Source organism: Pteropus vampyrus, unplaced genomic scaffold (genome assembly GCF_000151845.1).
Source record: "Pteropus vampyrus isolate Shadow unplaced genomic scaffold, Pvam_2.0 Scaffold223, whole genome shotgun sequence".
Lineage (NCBI taxonomy): Eukaryota > Metazoa > Chordata > Mammalia > Chiroptera > Pteropodidae > Pteropus > Pteropus vampyrus.
In genome coordinates this window covers 1,486,328-1,506,648 of record NW_011889004.1, presented here as the reverse complement: position 1 = coordinate 1,506,648, position 20,321 = coordinate 1,486,328, and the positions used below count along the sequence as shown (strand labels likewise).

At 45.5% G+C, this 20,321-nt stretch overlaps 1 protein-coding gene across 1 annotated transcript in view; it reads left to right on the top strand.

The window, feature by feature from the left end:
* EMID1 (EMI domain containing 1) overlaps positions 1 to 20,321 on the top strand; it is a 36,539-nt gene that overhangs the window by 12,804 nt on the left and 3,414 nt on the right. The window contains exons 9-15 of the mRNA XM_011373395.2: positions 1,363 to 1,509; positions 2,555 to 2,644; positions 2,789 to 2,841; positions 3,312 to 3,374; positions 3,495 to 3,539; positions 12,554 to 12,598; positions 17,494 to 17,578. Of these exons, the coding sequence (XP_011371697.1) occupies positions 1,363 to 1,509; positions 2,555 to 2,644; positions 2,789 to 2,841; positions 3,312 to 3,374; positions 3,495 to 3,539; positions 12,554 to 12,598; positions 17,494 to 17,578 (528 nt within the window). The remainder of the gene's footprint in view (positions 1 to 1,362; positions 1,510 to 2,554; positions 2,645 to 2,788; positions 2,842 to 3,311; positions 3,375 to 3,494; positions 3,540 to 12,553; positions 12,599 to 17,493; positions 17,579 to 20,321) is intronic.

The following is a 20,321-nucleotide window of genomic DNA, read 5'->3' as shown; positions in this document are numbered from 1 at the left end:
GACAGTCACCGAGAGAGCAGTGCCCCCGACACCAGCTTCCCCTGAGGACCCCGCCCCCCGATGGGGCTCCCCAGCTGCTCAGGGTAGCAACGAGGATGGAGACCTTCAAGGTGAATGGGTTGGCGGGGAGCACACTCCCTTGTGGTAATGAGCAGGGGAGCGAGATGCCCACCTGCCCTGCTGCGGACTCCCAGCTTAGTCCCCTGTAGGCCTGAGTCTCCCTAGCTCTCCAGGGGCCCCTGAGTGCTGGAGTCCTGGGAAGCCCAGCAGCCCCAATAGATGCTGCCCCTGCCCCACTGGTGGAGCTGGGGGCAGGGACTCTGGATGACACAGACCCCTGCTTCCCCCTTCCCCTCACCCACTCCAGGGCTACCGGGAGCCAGAGAAAACACGAGGGCCCCACTGCTCCCTCGAGATGGTAGGTGCTGGCAAGGGGGCTGGGGCCAGGGTCGGGCAGGAGCAAAGCCAAAGCTGATGAGATTTCTCCCCCAGATCGAGTTGGTACCCAGGGACTTCCTGGGTCCATTGGCCCCAAGGGAGACATTGGCAGCCGGGGCCCAATGGGGATGAGAGGCCCACCAGGTGAGTGCCCACAGCACTGCCCCCCAGCTTCCCTGTCCAGCCCTTGCAGCTGGACCTAGTCTAGGGCCTTTCTTCCTTGACTCTAGCCAGAGGTGGCCTGGGCCCCTTCTACTCACTTGTCTTGGCTCACCACCCCTCCAAGGGTGCCCCACTCATGCCTGGGCTCCCCAAAACCTTTGCATTCACTTGGCTCATGTTTGCCAGGCACCTACTCCCAGCAGGCTCTGAGCTGGGCACTGTGGTGGGGTCAGACCAGTCCCTGCCCTCCTGGCGCTTCCAGACCAGTGGGAGGGTGGGCCTAGGCAGAGGAGTTACAGCAGTGCCCACTCCATGTGACGAGGGTTCTTTTGGGGGGTACTGCAGGATGGGAGCCCAAGGAAGGAAGCCCAGACCCAGCCTGGATGGGTTAGGGACAGGGAGGGCTTCTCAGTGAGAGTAACATCTTAGGTGAGGCCTTAGGCACACCTAAAGTATACACTAGGCAGAGCAAAAAGAGGACTGATAGAGGGAACAGCTTGTGCAAAAGCCTGGAAGAGAGAGAAGAGAACGTTCTGGAAATTAACATTCGCTAAAGACAAGTGTCCACTATCCTAAAGCCTGTGGGAGGGCTGTGTTTATGCCCCTAATAGCCAGAGGAGTCAGAGCCAGGGACAGCCCTGGCCTGTGGCTCCCAGAGCCCTTCTTACCCCCTGCCCAAGTCTGCCTTGTCCCGCCTCCCAGCAGCCACCCTGGGCCCCTCTGGCTCCTGCACACCCACCAACTCCTCTGGTTCTATCGCAGGTCCACAGGGTCCCCCAGGGAGCCCTGGCCAGGATGGAGCTGTGGGTATTCCTGGAGAGAGGGGACCTCCAGGCCCACCAGGGCCTCCTGGTCCCCCTGGTCCCCCAGCCCCTGTTGGACCACCCCACGCCCGGATCTCCCACAATGGTGAGTCCCCCCAGGTCACAGCAGGTCCAGGCAGAGGTGGAGTGAGACTGGCATAGCTGTTACCACAGTACAGCTTCTCTCTACTAGGTACCTCTGTATAGCAGGCTTGCCCTTGGTCAGCCACATGTCACCCAGTCCTCCAAGAGGGCTGTTAACCTCCTCTGTTCACTGATGAGGGAAACTGAGGGCTAGAGAGGGAAGACCACATTCCCTTGTTCATTCCATCTCACCATGGCCAGGGCAGGGGGTGGCCAGCTTCAAGCTCAGGCAGCCTCCAGAGCCTGTGCTCAGAACCACGTGGCATCAGGCCCTTCCTCCAAGCCTTGGAACTAGCCAGGATTCAGCCCCTCAGAGCCCTGGGAAGCTCAAGGCCCAGCAGCAGCAAGTGAGCCCTGAGCTCCCGAAGCCACAGCTATGCCCCTATGATCAGAGAGGCCCGGCCTGCTCCGCCTAGCTGGGCCCTGGCTGCACCCTTCGCCTCCTCCCTAGCCTGACCTACCTGTGTGCTGCCAGAGGTCAGAGCTTGGAGTGCTCTGTTCAGCCCCGTCTGCGTCCTATCTTTGGTGCATGACTAGGCACCATCCATTCATTCTGTCCATTCTATCTCACCATTCTCCATCTCCAAGCTCGGTTTCTTCATCTGTACAGTTGGGGTAATGACCGTGCTGGCCTCCCAGAGCTCTGTGAACTCACACACAGAAGCCTGGCCCAAAGTAAATGGTCAATAAATAGTATCTTTTGTTATTATTCCCATTTGACATGTGACAGTACAGGCTCAGCAAGTTGGAGAGGCTTACTGGATGTCACAACTGGACTGTAGTAGGGTTAGAACCCAGGTCTCCTTGCCACCTGGTCCTGTGTAGCCAACACTCTCCCCACTCCCCACCCTTGGAGCAGGTACCCAGTGGCCCCAGCCATGCTGCAGCCTGTCCCACAGGGCAGTCAAAACTGGCTTGGCAGAGGTAGCTGGTGAAGACTGACTGCCCCCACTCCACTCAGCCCCACCCAGCCCCGCCCTGCCCAGTCACCATCTTTCCTCCCCCAGGGGACCCATTTCTGTCCAACACCTTCACTGAGACCAGCAGCCACTGGCCCCAGGGACCAGCTGGGCCCCCAGGTCCCCCAGGGCCCATGGGTAAGTTGAGTCCAGGTCTGGGGTAAGGGGTGGGGTTGAGGGATGGCAGAGGAACTAGGACTGTGGCTATCAGGAGGGAGATAATGGGGGACTTCCAGGAATTGTACTATCTTTCGGTCCTGAGGACATCCTGGCTTTTCCCAGGTCCCCCTGGACCTCCTGGTCCCATGGGCATCCCTGGGAGTCCTGGACATATGGTGAGTATTTCTCCAAGTAAGTACTCCCGCTCATCTGGCCATCCATCCACCCACCCACCTATCCATCTATTATCCATCCATCCATTATCCATCCATCCATCCTTTTTTCACTCATTTGAGCGTTTATGGGACATTTACTAAGTAAGCTACTTTCCATAAATCTCATTCAACCCATGTAACAAGAGGCAAATATTGTTATCACCTAAGGCTAAGAAAGGTAGAGATTCTTGCCCTAGGGCTATGGCCAGCACATAATAACTTCCAGATCAAAGTAGACACTGACTCTAGGGTCATGGCTCTGAACACTGAGCTGTATGAAGCTCCCACTGTGTGCTCGGCATTGGGTGTGTGGTGAAGGGTCTAGAGGGCCAGGCCAAGCTGGCACTCCCTCCCCAACTCATCTGCCCCCCAAGTCCCTGTCCATTCTTCTCTGCCCCAGCATAAGGTTGAGGCCCTGTCTTGTTGTTCAGGGACCCCCAGGCCCCACTGGACCCAAAGGAATCTCCGGCCACCCAGGAGAGAAGGGCGAGAGAGTGAGTACTGCGGCTGCTCCCAGGTGGAGGATTCTGGGGTTCTGGGGAGTCTTGGGGGCTCCGGATCAGGACTCTCTGCCTCCCACAGCTAACTCCATTCCTCTTCTCCCCCCCACACAGGGACTGCGTGGGGAACCTGGCCCCCAAGGCTTCACGGGGCAGCCGGTAAGTGATGCCGCATCCCCTGCAGCATCCCCTCCAGGCTCCCACAGGCAGAGGCCCCTGCTCTGATTCCATCCCCTGTGGCCAGAGCCCCTGACCCTCCCTGTCTGGTCCAGGGCGTGCTCCATCTCCCTCGCTCTGTGTCTCTGCACCTGTTTCTCTTTCTCTTTCCCTCTGTGTCTCTAACTCTCACTCTCTCTCTCTCTCCATCTTTCCAACTATGAATGTAGATTTGTCTATTTCTCCTTTCAGTTTCGACAATTTGTGCTTCATGTATTTCAAAGCTTTGTTGTTAGGTGCGTACACATTCAGGATTTTATTGTCTTCTTGGTCCTTTTATCTTTATGAAATGAGTATCTTTCTCTCTGGTAATACTTCTTGTCTTGAATTCTACTTTGATATTAAAATAGCCACACAAGCTTTTTTTAATGCTTTTTGCGTAGTATATCTTTTCCAATGCTTTTACTTCCAACCTGTCTGTGCCTTTTTGTTTAAAGTGCATCTCTTGATGCAGATAGAGATAGAGACACATACTTGAGTCTTGCTTTTTAAAAAAAACAATCTGACTGTTGAGTTCATTTACATTTAATGATATGTGTAATTATTGATATGGTTCGGTTTAAGTCAATCGTCTTGCTATTTGTGATCTATTTATACCAGTCTCTCTTTATTTCTCTCCCCGCCGCCCGCTTTTTTTCTGCCTTCTTTTGGATTGAGTACTATTTACAATTCTGTTTTATCTCTACTAAGAACTCAGTGTTAATTTTTCATGGTTGCTCTAAGAATAACAACATACATCTGTGGCTGGTCACAATTTACTTGATTTAATATCATACCACTTCATGTATAAGTAGAACATTACAACTGTATAATTCATCCCCCTTGTGCTATTGCTGTCATATATTTTACTTCTGCATTTGTTATAACCCACAGTATATTGTTGTTATTGCTCTATACAGTCAATTGACTTTTAAGGAAGTTAAGAAAACAAAGAAAAATAGTCTTTTACATCTATTGATGTATTTACCATTTCTTACACACTTTCTACTTTCCTGTGGATCCAGATTTCCATCTGGTATCATTTCTCTTCAGCCTAAAGAAAGTCCTTAAGCCTTTCTTGTAGTATGGGTTGTCACTGCTTTTATTTATGTAAAACTCTTCATTTTACCTTAATTTCTGAAAAATATTTTCACTGGATTTCTCTCCCCGCCGCCATTTTATATGGATATAAAATGATAGGTTGGCAGTTGTTTTCTCCCCTTTTAGCACTTTAAAGATGTTGTTCCATGGTCTTCTGGCTTACATATACCATTATAATTTCTCATGAGAAATTGATTATCATTCTTATTATTGGTCCCCTTTATAGAATATGTCTTTTTTTTCTTTGGCTTTTAAGATTTTCTCTTTAATCTTGGTTTTCAGCTGGTCGATCATAAAGTGGTTGTGTAAGATTTTCTTTGTGTTTATCCTGTTTTGGGTTCTCTGAGATTCCTGGATTTGCTGGGGTTTTTGTTTTTGTTGGTTATTTTGTTTAATTAATTTAAAATTTTAAATGTTAATATAAAATTTAAAATTAATTTAAAATAATTTAAATTAATTAATTTGCTGGGTTCGCGTCAAAATTGAGCAGCAAGTAGAGAGAATTCCCACATATATCATATGTACTCCCTGTTCCCACACATGCACATCCTCTATCACTGTCAGCATCTCCCACCACAGTGGTACATTTGGTACAATTGATGAAAGCACATCGACACATCATTATCACTCAAAGTCCACAGTTTACATTAGGATTCACTCTTGGTGTTGTACATTCTGTGGCCATTGACAGATGTATAATGACACATGTCCATCCTCATACAGAATAGGTTCACTACCTTAAAAATCTTCTGTGCTCTGCCTAGTTATTCCTTCCTCCCTGCTAACTTCTGGCAACCACTAATCTTTTTTACTGTCTCCTTAGTTTTGCCTTTTCCAGAATGTAATAAAGTCGGAACCATACAGTATATAGCCTTTTCAGATTGGCTTCTTTTACTCAGTAATATACATTTAAGTTTCCTCTATGTCTTTCCATGGCTTGAGAGCCCATTTCTTTTTGGCTCTGAATAATATTCCATTGTATGTAACACAGTTTATTTATCCATTCACCTACTAAAGAACATCTTCGTTGCTTCCAAGTTTGGCAATTATGAATAAAGCTGCTATAAACATCCGTGTGAGGGTTTTTGAGTGGACATATGTTTTCAATCCATTTGAGTAAACACCAATGAGTGTGATTGCTGGATCATATGGTAAGAGTATATTTAGTTTTGTAAGAAATCACCGAACTATCTTCCAGAGTAACATACTATTTTGTATTTCCACCAACAATGAATGAGAGTTCCTATTGCTCCACATCTTCACCAGCATTTGCTGTTGTCAGTGTTCTAGAATGTTCCTGTTCCAATACATATGTAGTAGTATCTCATTTTAATTTGCAATTTCCTGATGACATATAATGTCGAATATATTTCTATATGCTACCTGCCATATGTATATCTTCTTTGGTGTGGTGTCTGTTCAGGTCTTTTGTCCCTTTTCTCCCAGCTTTACTGAGGTATAATTAACAATATGTAATATATTTTAAGTGTACAATGTGATGGTGTATGTATACATTGTAAAAGGATTTTCACAATCAAGTTAATTAACACATCCATCACCTCACAGTCTTCTTGTGTGTGTGTATATGTGCATGTGTTGAGAACACTTAAGATTCTACTAAGCAGATTCTCTTAGCAGATTTCAATTATACAATACAATATGATCAATTATAGGTACTATTGTACATTGGATCTGCAGAACTTAGTCATATTGTAACTGAAAGTTTATACCCTTTTACTAACCTTTTTCCCCACTTCCCAACCCCCACAGCCCCTGGCAACCACCATTCTACTCTGTTTCTATGCGTTTAACTTTTTTAAAAAATAGATTCCATGTAAGTGATGCTACACAGTATTTTTCTTTCTGTCTGGATTATTTCACTTGGCATAATGCCCTCCAAGTTCATCCATGTTGTCACAGATAGCAAGATTTCCTACTGTTTAAGGTTGAATAACATTTTATTATATTTATATATATATATATATATATATATATACACACACACTGTATATATACACATATATGTGTGTGTGTATATGTATATGTGTGTGCACACACACACACACACACACACACTACATTTTCTTTATCCATTCATCTACTAATGTACACTTAAGTTGTTTCCATTCTTGGCTTTTGTAAATAATGCTGTAATGAACATGGGAGTACAGATATCTCTTCAAGAGAGTGATTTCATTTTCTTTGGATATATACCCAGAAGTGGGATTGCTGGATTATATGGTAGTTCTATTTTTAATTTCTTGAGGAACCTCTCTACCATTTTCTATAATGGCTGTACAAGTTTATATTCCCACTAACAGTGTACAAGTGTTCACTTTGCTTCACTGCCTACCAGCATTTGTTATCTCTTGTTGTTTTGATAGTAGACATCCTAACAGGTGTGAAGTGATTTCTCACTGTGGTTTTGATTTGTATTCCCTGATGGTTAGTGATGGTGAGCATCTTTTCATATACCTATAGGTCATTTTTATTCTTCAGAAACATGTCTGTTTGGGTCTTTTGCCCATTTTTGAATTGGGTTATTAGGGTCTTTTTGCTAGTGAGTTCTATGAATTCCTTAAATATTTTAGATATCAACCCCTTATTGGATATGTGGTTTGCAAATATTTTCTCCCATTCCATAGATTGCCTTTTCATTTTATTGATGGCTTTCTTTGCTGTGCAAAAGCTTTTTTAATTGGGTTGTTTTCTTAATGTTGAGTTTTAAGAGTTCTTTGTATATTTTGGATGATAGTCCTTTATCAGATGTGTCTTTTGCAAATATTTTCTCCCAGTCTGTGGCTTGTCTTCTCCTTCTCTCAATATTGTCTTTTGAAGAGCAAAAGTTTTTAATTTAAATAAAATCCAGGTTATCAATGATTTCTTTCATAGATTATGCCTTTGGTGTTATATCTAAAAATGTCATTGTCATATACAAGGTCATCTCGGTTTTCTCCTATGTTTTCTTCTAGGAGTTTTATAGTTTTGTACTTTACATTTAGGTCTGTGATCTGTTTTGTGTTAATTTTTGTAAAGGATGTGAGATCTGCGTCTAGATCCATATTTTTTTTCAAGTAGCTGTCCATTTATTCCAGCATCGTTTGTGGAGAAGACTGTCTTTGTTTTGCCTTTGCTCATTTGATCAGTTGACTGTATTTATATGGGTCTATTTCTGGGCTCTCTATATTGTTCTATTGATCTATTCGTCTATTCTTTTGCCCATACCACATTGTCTTGATTACTGTAGCTTTATAGAAAGTCTTGAAGTTGAGTATGTGTCAGTTCTCTACCTTTGTTCTTCTTCCCTATTGAGTTTGCTATTCTGGGTATTTTGCCTCTCCACATAAACTTTACAATTAATCAATATCCACAAAACAACTTGCTGGGATTTTGATTGGAATTGTATTGAATCTATAGATCAAGTTGGGAAAACTGACATCTTGACAGTGCTGAGTCTTCTGATCCATGAACATGGAATATCTCTCCGTTTTTTGGTTCTTTTTTTATCTCTTTCATCAGTTTTGTATAGATTTTGTACATATTTTGTCAGATTTATACCTAAGTATTTCATTTTAGGGGGCGGTAATGTAAATGGTAATGCGTTTTTAATTTCCAATTCCACTTGTTCATTGATGGTATATAGGAAAGTGATTGACTTTGTATCCTTCAACCTTGCTATAATTGTTTATTAGTTCCAAGAGTTTCTTCGTTGATTCGTTCAGATTTTCTACATAGATGATCATGTTATCTATAAACAAAGATCATTTTATTTCTTCCTGTATACTTTTTGTTTCCTTTTCTTGTCTTATTGCATTAGCTAGGACTTCCAGTATGATATCAAAAAGCATTAGTGAGAGGGGATATGCTTACCTTGTCCTTGATTTTAGCAGGAAAGCTTTTAGTTTTTCATCATTAAATATGATGTTAGAAGTATATCTTTTGTAGATGTTCTTTATCAAGTTAAGGAAGTTCCCCCTCTATTCCTAGTTTGCTGAATTTTTATCATGAATGGGTATTGTTGGATTTCGTCAGATGCTTTTTCTGCATCTATTAATATGATCACGTGATCTTCTTCAGCCTGTTGAGGCGACAGATTACATTAATTGATTTTCAAATATTGAACCAGACTTGCATACCTGCAATAAATGCCACTCGTTCATGGTGTATAACTCTTTCTATATATCGTTGGATTTGATTTGCTATTTGTTGAAGATTTTTACGTATGTTCATGAGAGATATTGGTCTGTAGTTTTTAATGTCTTTGTCTAGTTTTAGTAATAGTTTAAGTTAGAAAGTAGTCTCTCTGCTTTTATCCTCTCAAAGAGGTTTTAGAGAATTGGTATAATTTCTTCCTTAAATGTTTGGTAGAATTCAGCAGTGAACCCATCTGGACCTAGTGTTCTCTCTTTTGAAAGGTTATTAATTATTGATCCAATTTCTTTAATAGGTATAGGCCTATTCAGATAGACTATTTCTTATTGTGAAAGTTTTGACAGATTGTGTCTTTCAAGGAATGATCTATTTGATTTAGGTTATCAAATTTGTGAGCAGAGTTGTTCATAATATTCCTTTATTATCTTTTTGATGTTCAAGGGATCTATAGTGATGTCCCCTCTTTCATTTCTGATATTAGTAATTTGTATCTTTTCTTCTTTTTATTAATTATCCTGGCTAGGGGCTTGTCAATTTTATTGATATTTTTATAGAACTAGCTTTTGGTTTTGTTGATTTTTCTGTTTTCAGTTTCATTGATTTCTACTCTAATTTTTATTATCTCTTTTCTTTTGCTTAATTTGGGTTTAATTTGCTCTTTAACTGCTTTCTTAAAGTGGAAGCTTACATTATAGGTTTTAGATCATTCTTCCTTTCTAACATATATGTTCAGTGCTATAAAATTTACCGCTAAGCACTGCTTTCACTGCATTCCACAAATTTTGATAAGTTTTATTTTCATTTAGTTCAAAATATTTTAAAATTTCTTGTGAGATTTCTTCTTTGACCCATGTGTTATTTAGAAATGTGTTGTTTAATCTCCAAGTATTTGGAGATTTTTCAGTTCTCTCTCCATTACCGATTTCTAGTTTAATTCTATTGTGGTCTGAGAACAAACATTTTATAATTTCTATTCCTTTAAATTTGTCGAGGTATATTTTATGGACCAGAATGTGATCTAACTTGAATGTTTCACATGAGCTTGAGAAGAATATGTAATTTGCTATTGTTGGACCAAGTGGTCTATAGATGTCAATTATATCTAGTTGATTGATGGTATTGTTGAGTTCAGCTACGTCCTTACTGATTTTCTGCTTGCTGAATCTGCCCATTTCTTACAGATGGTGTTAAAATCTCCAACTATAATAGTCAATTTATCTATTTTTCCTTGTAGTTCTATCAGTTTTGATCTCATATATTTTGATTCTCTGTTGTTAGGCATGTACATGTTAAAGATTGTTATGTCTTCATGGAGTACCGATTCATTTATCATTATATATCATCCCTCTTTGTTCCTGGTGACTTTCCTTGCTCTGAAGTCTGCTCTGTCTGAGATTGATATAACTACTCTCGTTTTCTTTTTTTTTTTCTTCCCTCTTTAATTCCCCTCCCCCTACTTCCACTCCTGACCTGTGGATGTTGCCATCTCCCTTTTAAGAACTGGATTTCTGAAGGCGGGGCGTCTCCCCCACCACACACTCGATGTGCACACCCGGGGCCTGGCGCCCCTGGAGCCTGGCACCCCTGGCACACCCGGGGTATGGTCCATGGCTCTACCTGGGGCGTGAACCCAGGACCTTCTGCGTGTAAAGCAGACGTCCTAACCACTACACTGTGGAGCCACACCTCTCATTTTCTTTTGATTAGTGTTAGCATGGTATATCTTTTTCTCTCCATTTGCTTTTAATCTACCTGTGTCTTATACTTAAAGTGGTTTCTTGTAGACAGCATATAGTTAGGTCTTGTCTTTTTAGCTATTGTGACAATTCTGTCTTTTAATTGATATATTTAGATTATTGATGTTTAAAGTGATTATTGATAGAGCTGGATTAATATCGACCATATTTATTACCGTCTTCTATTTGTTGCCCTTGTCCTTTGTTCCTCTGTTTGTCTTCCACACTTTTTCTGCCTTTTGTGGTTTTCATTGAACATTTCATATGATTCCATTTTCTCTCCTTTCATAGCATATCAATTATTTATTTTTTTTTACTTTTTTGTGTGGTTTTCCTAGAGTTTGCAATGTAAATTTATAACTAATCCAAGTCTACCTTCAGATAACACTATACTACTTCATGGTTAGTACAAATACATTACAATAACAAAGTATTCCCAATTCTTTCCTCCCACTCTTTGTAGAAGTGCTGTCAGTTATTTCACTCATACATAAGCAAGTGTGGGAGGGGCTCAACCACTTCTGCCCAAAACTGGATCCTCCTGAAATGTTTAACTCTCAAGAGTTGCCCACACTAAGCCCCAGTAATTTGTCAATTAAGTTTAATTATAGGTTTTCTTACCTGGCAGTGGTTCCCAGAGAGGTTTCAGCTCCAGTAAATTCTTCCTCTCTGTCTCTGTAATTTGTTGGGGTGGGGGGGTGGGAGGGCAGTGGTTTGCCCTGTGACCTCACTTCTTTGATGGCTTTAATAAGTGCTGTTGATTTTTCAGTTTGTTCAGCTTTTTACTTATTGTTAGGAAAAAATGATGACTTCTAAGCTCTTTATGTGCTAGACCAAAAACTAGAAATCGGTTTTGTTTTGTGTTTAAATCAAATTTGAAGGGAAAAATTAGTTAACATTTCTTTAAACATTTTTTTCTGTTCCTGTGCTCTCTTCTCCCTTCTGCATTTCCAGTTATACTTAATATTTTCCCATGAGTCATTGAGGTTCTGTTTATTTTTTTAATCTTCTCTCTATGCTTCAATTTGAATTATTGTATTGATTTGTCTTTAAGTTAATTGATTCTTCTGTTATAGCCGAACTTCTGTTAATCCCAGCTAATGAATTTATAATTTTAAATATTATCATTTTCATTTCCAGGATTTCCATTTGGTTCTTTTTTACAGTTTTCATATCTCTACTGAAATTGCCCATCTTTTTACCTATTATATCGATTATTTAATGTATTTATTATAAATATTTTAAACTCTGTGTCTGCTCATTTCAACATCTGGGTTGGCTATGGATGTATTTCTACCGACTGATTTTTCTCTTCAGTATGGGTCACATTTTCTTGTTTCTTCATATATCTAATATTTTTTATTGCATACATGGACAATACAGATAATATAGTGAAGAGGATCTGTTATATAGTGAAGGAATCTGTTATCTTCCTCTGAAGAGTGTTGATTTTTGGTCCAGGCTGTGGGTTAGACTCAGCTTTGGGACTTCAGGATGGGCAGTTCATAAACTATTCAAAGATTAAAGGGGAGTATTTATCCAGATTTTACTCCCCTACCACGGCTCCCTGATTTCCAGTATTTCCCCTCAATTTCCTCCTTCTTTGGAAGTCTTGACTCCATCCTCAGATTCCTCAGGCCAATAAAACTAAAGCTTTCTGCTTGAGCTATTTGTTAGGCTGAGGGGACTGGGGTATAACCCTCAGAGGAAAAGCTATAAATATATGGATTTTACCCAGTACAGTTTCCTTCTTTCAGAGGTCAAATATCCTCCAGTTTCTGGCTGCTCTTTATCACTTTTCATTGCCTTCAAACTGTTGTGTTTTTGCTTTTTATCTAGTGTTAGTCCAATACAAGCTACTCTCTGTCTCTGCCTCTCTCAATCTCTCAGCCTCTCTCAAGATGTTTCTCTCTTTTTCCTTTTGTCCCTTCCTCCTTCCTCCTCTCCTTTCCTCTCTCATTACTTCCATTGCTCTCTCTCTCATTGCAGGGAGAACCTGGCCCCAAAGGAGACCCTGGTGAGAAAAGCCACTGGGTAAGCTCCAGCCCATCACTGACCTCCTACTGTTTCCTCCTGCCCTGGGCACTCAGGAGATTATTTTGGAGTAGGGGCACCCCAGCCAAAACCCCATCACCACCTGGCCTCCCAGGGAAGGACTTTGACAGTTCTCAGCCCTAACCCCTTCCCCAATCCTGTCTCCCCAACAAGACAGGGCCAGCCTTATCAACAGACCCAACGCTCTCTGTCTCTGTCTTTGTCCCTGTCTCCGCCTTCCCTCCGTGGCCTTTCTGGGCCAGAGTGACCCTGCCTGTTCCTCCTGGGCAGTTTGGGCTAACCCAGTCCAGACTGCATCCCCTGCCTCCATAGCCCTCTTCCAGCAGGGGATAGTTCCTGCTCCCCTGGCTACAGAAGGAAGGGAAGCATGAAAACAATATCCACACAGAAGAATGGGATAGGGGGTCTTAGGAAAGCCATGGAGGGAGGCATAGAACTGCTGAGATACACAGAAGCCTGTGATAAAAGGGACAAGGGATCTAGATACTACCATACACATAAGAAATACATGAAGCATGGGAGGAGAGGCCTAGAAACTGTCATGTACACGGTAAATGAGGTTTGAGTACCTAGACTCCGCTATACGCAAAGACCGGGAATTAACATGAGGTCCTAGACACTATCGCATACACAGGAGACCCATGAGGAGTGGGAGGAAAGACCTGAAAACTTATAGGAGAACAATGGAAAATGATATTAAGGGATCTAGAAACCACCATACACAAAGGAAGCCCGTGAAGAATGGAAAGGAAGGCCTAGAAACTGTCATATATAAGGAGACATAGAGTAAATGAGAAAGGGGACCTAGAAACCACATGTGGGATCCTAGAAACCTTCACAATTATTGGTAATAGTTGCGGTGAATGAATTTCAGGACCTAGAACTCTATCCACCCAAGAAACACATTGGAGGAAGACCAAAAGCCCCATGATGCAGGGACCTGGAAACCATCACTGACATAAGGGATATTTGGAAAACGGACAGGGTGAACAGGGCAGATACCCCTATAGAAGAAGCTCTTTTGGAGGCTGGCATTATGCCTCTCCTCCAACCCCCTCTCCTCTCCCTGGTGCAGTCTGGCTGGGATGTCCTACTTCCTGGCAGGTACTAGTTAATGAGGATGCAGGAAGCACCCAGCACCTGCCTTGCCCTCTCTGCTCCTGATTATGGGGTCAGTGATGGATACAGCCGTGGGAGCTCCCCCACCCTGCACGAGCCCTCCCCCATGTCTTTTCCATGACTTCTGGGGCCCTGCTACCTTTCTGACAAGCCTCTCTCAGTTCCTCACTGCCACTCCAGTCCCCCTGGTGTCTCCAGAGCCTCTTAGCATTCTGCCAGTATGTGCACAAGCAGGCCTGGGGTTCAGGTAGTCCCCTCTGAGCCCAGCCCTCTGCCCTTGCTCAGCCCCTTTACTGGCCTCTCCCAGCACATTTTCTATGCAGCCCAGGACAGGTGGGAGAGTGAAGTGAAGTCTGAATTACACTGGGCAGCCACATCCCTACATGGGAATCCTGGCAGGAGAACAGATGCCAGAACTATCCCAGACCAGGCCTCGAATTCAGGATGACCTGTGGGAGGGGCCCCCAAGAGGTAGCAGGGCCCCTGCCCGTCTGCCTCCCCCTCACCTACCCGTACTTCAGCCCCTGCTTGCTGCCTGCCTGGGAGGGGGCCTGTTGGACTGGGGGCTGCATGAGGCTTTGAGGGCTGGGGGTATAGTTCTGTTGGGGGCAGGTGAGAATGAGTTCCCCTAGGGCTCCTATACACATTCTACCTAGCAACTCCACTTAGCAAAACTTTGAGAGCCACTGGCCTGGCTGTGGCTCAGCAGTGTCACCCAGTGGTCATGGACATGCACTGCAAGCATTGCCCAGGAGTGACTAGGCTGAGCCAGCCCATACAGACCAAAGCTCTGACTCCTTACTCAGACAGGAAAAATTGAGGTCCAACTCTGCAGATCAAACTGTTGGCAGAGCTGGAACTGAAGCCCAGGTTTTTCAGTTCCCAGGACCTGGAGAATCAGTTAACATTCCCCCAAGCACTTCTTTGGTGGGTGCCAGACCCCAGGCTAAACACTGTGGACATAGATACAATTTGGACACAGTCACCACCCTCAGGGTAGTCCCAGTGGGCTGAGGGAGGAACAGACTAGTAACCAGCAATGACAGGACAGGAGGAGCTCAACCGTGATGGGGGAGGATTTCGCATCCTCGTGTTGAAGCTTAAAAAATGCATTAACCAGGCAAAGGGTGTTCAGGCAGAGGAGCAGGAACATCATGTGCAAATGCCTGGACTGGCAGAGTGTGATAGGGAAGGGGTGAGACGGAAGTCAAAGAGGCTTTCAGGACTTAGGAGGCCATATTGAGGAATTTGAACTTTGTTCTATGGCAGTGGGAAGTCATTGAAATAGTTATGAACAGGGAAATGATGTGGTCAGATTATTTGCGGAAGATTCCTCTATTGCCATGTGGAGAATGGATGGGAGAAGCATAAAGAGACTAGGTTGTCATGGTCATCCTGGCAAGAGACTGTGGGGGCTGGAACTGGGAGGGGGGGACAATGAGGGTGGACAGATGTCACTGGAGCTAAGAGACATTTAGGTGCCAGTTTGGCTGTGAGGGAGAACGAGAAGTTAAAGGAAACGCAATAGTAAAGGAGAGCCAGGAGAAACAGGCCTGCTGAGGTCTGTCCATGGAAAATGGAAGATGTCTATTTTATGGCCTGCTGGGGGTGTCCAACAGGCCCTGGATACTCAGGCCAGGCTGGGAAGGGACTGGGGCGTCATCAATACAAAGCAGGCCATCCATCTGGGGAGGGATCCAAATAGCAGAATCTTTTTTTACATTTTTCCTCAAGATTTTTATTTTGAAAAATTTCAAATTATGCAGAAAAATTGATACAATGAACATCCTACCCTTCCTCTATACCAATTAGTATTTTGCCACATTTGCTCTTTCTTTACATATTTACAGACTTTTTTTTTCTAATCCATTTGAAAGTAAGTTGGAAACCTCATCTACATCTCCCCCAGCACATTAGTGTGTATCTCAAAAGACCATAGACATTCTCCCCAAGAGTCACAATACCATTGTCACACTTTGAAAGATGACATTAGTTTAACGAAATGATGCCATTTCATACCTAACATATACAAATTTTACCAGTTGTCCAAAGAATGCGTTTTATAGCTGTTTTTTAAAAAACATCTAATCAAGATTGATACATTACATTTGGTTGTCACGTCTCTAGTCTGTTTTAATCTAGAACAAGCCCCCTGCCCTTTTCTTCTATCTCTTGACTTTGCCTTTTTATAAATGTTCCACCACCTAGGTTTGCCTCATTGTTTCCTGGTGATGAGATGCAGGTTAAATACTCTTTGCAGGAGCACTTACAGGGGATGTGGTACCCTCTTACTGCATCTCCTCAGGAGGCTCATGATGTCAGCTTGTCCCACTGTCCATGTCAGGAGTGGCTTAACATAATTTTTGAAGGTCATCCAGTTTTAGATCCTCCTCCTGTAATACTTGAAGAGGGATTACTTTGATGTTCAGCCTATGGTGACCCTGTAACCCCTAGGCTGCAATGGCCAGTCAGTGGTCTGAGGGTAGCCCAATCCATTTGATGTGAACAGGACACCAAGATCATAACAGACAGTCAGAGCGAGGCCACAGCAGGTTCATGGACATGTTGGGAGGTCTCTCAGTTGTTAGGTATTTGGGGGTGAGGGAGGGGAACAGCTACTTTAAAGTGATGGATTATAATTGTAGCAATATGTATAGTATATGTCATCCCTTCACTTACTCCATACCGAGACTGAGAGATTTGCTGTCCTGGTGCTCTGTTGGAATTAAGATATCTACATCCCAGAAATAGCTTAAGTCTGGACCAGAAAAGAAGAAGGAATGAGGGAGTGTAGAGTTTGGGCAAAACCATGGACCTTATGCTGGGCAAGGAAAGGATAGACAGGTTGGGAGCAAGTGAAGGTGAGTGCCAGCTGGTGGTCTCCAGCATGACCCCCAGGCAGCAGCTGGCACTGTTTGGGAGTGGGGAGTCCCAGATCAAGGAGGCTTGGGGAAGGTGGCTTTGTGGGCCCACTGCCACATCCCTGGGCTTGGGCCCTAGAGATGCCGCTTAGACGAGAGGGGGTGGCTGAGGGCCGGACTCTAGGACCTGGTGTAGTCAGAGCCCAAAGTGAGAAGGGCTGGGAAGGGAGCACTAGGGCCTGAGCCTCAGCTTTGCCAACATTTTAAACACAGCTTTCCAACAGCGATGCCACTCAAACATATTCTAATTTTACTTATATGCATTCATTTTGATGTGAATAGAAAGGATATCAGTAAGTAGCCTTATCCCGCTAATGGAGTTAATTAGGGTGAGATTAATGTAGTATTTAAGGCAAAAAGTGTGTCGGTTTAAAGAATATTAAGTAAACAGGAGTACAGATGGTCCACGGATGTGGCAGGAATCACACAGGTGATGTGAGAACAACTGGTGTCTGTAAAGAGAAATGGGAGGCGGGGCTCGTGGCAACCTCCAGGGAACACTATGTGGCAGGTTCCATGGCAGGCTCTGAGACAGTAGTGCTGCTCCTAAGGATTGGTGTCCCTTGGCCCCTAGTGCAGCAGGATTTGCAACGATGTGGGGAGAAGAAAGAAGCCAGCTGGGATCCATCAGGACTTACCGAGGGGGCCGCTTCTGCCTGCCTTGTCCCCCTCCTGTCCTCTCCTGGTCTTGTCCCGGCTGTCCATGGGCCCTGGGCTGTGGCAGGTGGTACGGGCTGCAGTGCATGTCCAGGGTGGGGCATGGGCCACCAACAGGCTTTGCAGGGCCCCCTCCCCTGCCCCCTTCACGGCTGCATCTGTCTCTTTCCTCCGCAGGGGGAGGGGTTGCACCAACTACGCGAGGCTTTGAAGATTTTAGCTGAGAGGGTTTTAATCTTGGAAACAATGATTGGGCTCTATGGTGAGTAGAGACAGACAGACGGACAGACAGCCCAGCCCCTGCCCACCAGCCTTCCCCAGGCCCTCCAGAGTGGAGCCGCCTGGGCTGTCATGAGGCTGGAGAAGGTGCCTGCCCCCAGGCAGTGGGGACCTGAGAGGCCAAGACAACCCATCCCTCAATGGCTGGTCCCTCCTCCACAGGTGAAATGGAGCCCTAGAAACCTGGGCCCCACCTCTGTGGTCAGACCTGGGCCTCCAGGCATTGTGGGTAATATGGTTTTCAGGAACCGAAGGTGACAGATTTCGAGTTTGGAAGGAATTATAGGCAATGAATCCAAACTCCAGACCAGCAGGGGATTTTGGGTAACAGAGCCAGACTGCAATAGTGCAGGGGATTGTGGGTAATAAAGTCAGAGCCCAGGCCCACCGGAGGATTATGGGTAATGGCTCCAGACTTCAATTAGGCTTCAGCTCTAGAGAAGAGGCCCACAGGACAATAGGTCATGGAACTAGATTCCAGAAGTGCAGGGGACTGTGGGTGACAGAGCCAAGGTTAGGCCCCAAGGGACTCTGGGTAATATACCACCACCAATTCTGAATCCCACCTTGCCCGTATAAGCCCCAGAGGCTCTCACAGGGTGGGCCCTCCTGGCCCCAGATATCCCCCTGACAGTTTCATTTCCCCCTCTGGTACTCTTAAACTGTCCTGCGGGTTCCTTTAGGGGCCTGAGAGAGCCAGACCCTCACCCCAGGCATACCCTCACCCCAGGCATTCACTCACCAATCCTCCACCCATCTGGTCACTTGAGCCAGGCAAGCCCTGTCCCCACTTAGAAGGGGAGACCAAGGTCTCAGTAGAGTCTCACACCCAGGCTCCTGCCCTGAAGCCGGCTGGAGCCTGGCCCGTACACCCCACCCTTGGCTCCCCGGCCCAGCCCTTGGAGGCCGGACTCGCACCGTCTGCTCTTCTCGATCTCCCATCAGGCTCCTAGCTTACAGAGCTTCCTGCAGCAGCAGGCTCAGCTGGAGCTCCTGGCCAGACGGGTCACCCTGCTGGAAGCCATCATCTGGCCAGGTAACGGCAGGGTGGGCAGGCAGGGGCAGCCCCTTTCAGGAAAGGCCTGGGAAGGGCCTGGGGTCACAGAAGGCAACTCCCAATCCTGGACCCAGGCCAGCAGACACTCATTCTTTAGTCCTTCCATCCAGTTAGTAGATGGTACCTGGCACAGAGAAGGCTCTGGTAACTAGTTCGTGAGTGAATGAGCATCAGTTCTGTGCCAGGCATCTTGCTGGCATAGGCTCCAACACAGCAAGACAGACATAGTCCTATTCTCATGGAGCTTAGGGTGTGGGGGTGTAGGAGGAAGCCATGGAACTGGCTGTTAAACCCAAGGTGAGGAAAAACAAGGTGGAATAAGTATAGGCAACCATAAAAGCACAGAAGTGCCCCCGACCCAGGCTACGGTGGGTGTGGCGGGGGGGGAGGGGTGTGTGTGTGTGTGTGTGTGTGTGTGTGCGTGTGTGTGTGCGCACATGCGCACGCGCTTCCTGGAGGAGGTATTGGCTAAGTGGAGTTCTTAAGGGCAAGGAGAAAGAGTGAGTAAACAGGCAGAGGAACAGCATGGACAAAAGCTAGGAGGCCAGAGAACCTAGAAGGATTGTTCTGTGAGAATGCTGAGGGGTAAATGCTGAGGCTAGAGGATCTGGCAGGGCCCAATTTGAGAAGATCCTCAAAGGCAGGTCAGGGAGGCACAAAAGGTTAGACACCAAGTGCCTGGCTTGTTAAGGTAGGGTTAAGGAGGTCTCTCCCCATTAAACGTGCTTGTGGCTGGTCTTGGAGAGAGGCAGGGATTGGCTGCCCTCAAGGCCTGCTAAGAGGCTCCAACAGCCACCCTTCTCCCACCTCCAGAAGCCCCATCTCACAATCCAGTTCTAGTGCATCGGAGCACACAGGTCTCAGATATCATCTCCAACCTCGGATCTCTTTTACAGATGGGGAACTGAGGCCCCAAGCAGGAAGAAGGATTAAAGTTAGAGCCAAACCTCCTTCATTCAGCAAAACTGTAGGGGGCACCTACTGAATGCCAAGTCTGGGCAGGCATTGAGGCAGATCCCAAAGGTACTTGCCTTGGGGAGCTGCCTGTCGAGCAATAGGAGATCCTCAGAATCTATAGAGATGAGGACCACGGGGTACAGGAACACCAAAGGATGTGAGTGAAGAGCAGTCACTTCTCACTGAGGGGATGGGGGTGAGAGATGGAGACAGCTTCCTGAAAGACAGGACACTTGCGTTAGGTCATGAAAGGTCTCTACGAGTGAGCCAGCAGGAGAGGGTGGGAAGGGCAACCCTCACAGAGCCCTACATGGGAAAGGCCTGGAGATTGGAAGGTGTGTATGTGGTCTGCTTCCAAAGCTCCTCTTACCATACCACGTGGCTTCTCTAACTTCTAGAAACATCACTGACCATCTCCCAGATCTCCTTTCCTCTCACATAGTGGGGACCAAGGACCTAATCCCAGGCTCTCAGTATCTTTAGAGTTGTCCCCCACCTCTCTCAAGAGGATTGAGGCAGGAGCCAAAAGAAACACATTGTGGCTTTGGATCTATACCCTGTCCTCCCTCAGCCAGCTCTGTCACCAGCAGCCCAGGGAGGAAGTACCGATCACCTGGGAAAGCCCATGCCCACTCTCTGTGGCCGTGAGCCTGGGACAGAGGTCCCACGAGCCAACTCTGGTTGTGGGCCTGGAAGGGGTGATGTGGGAGGA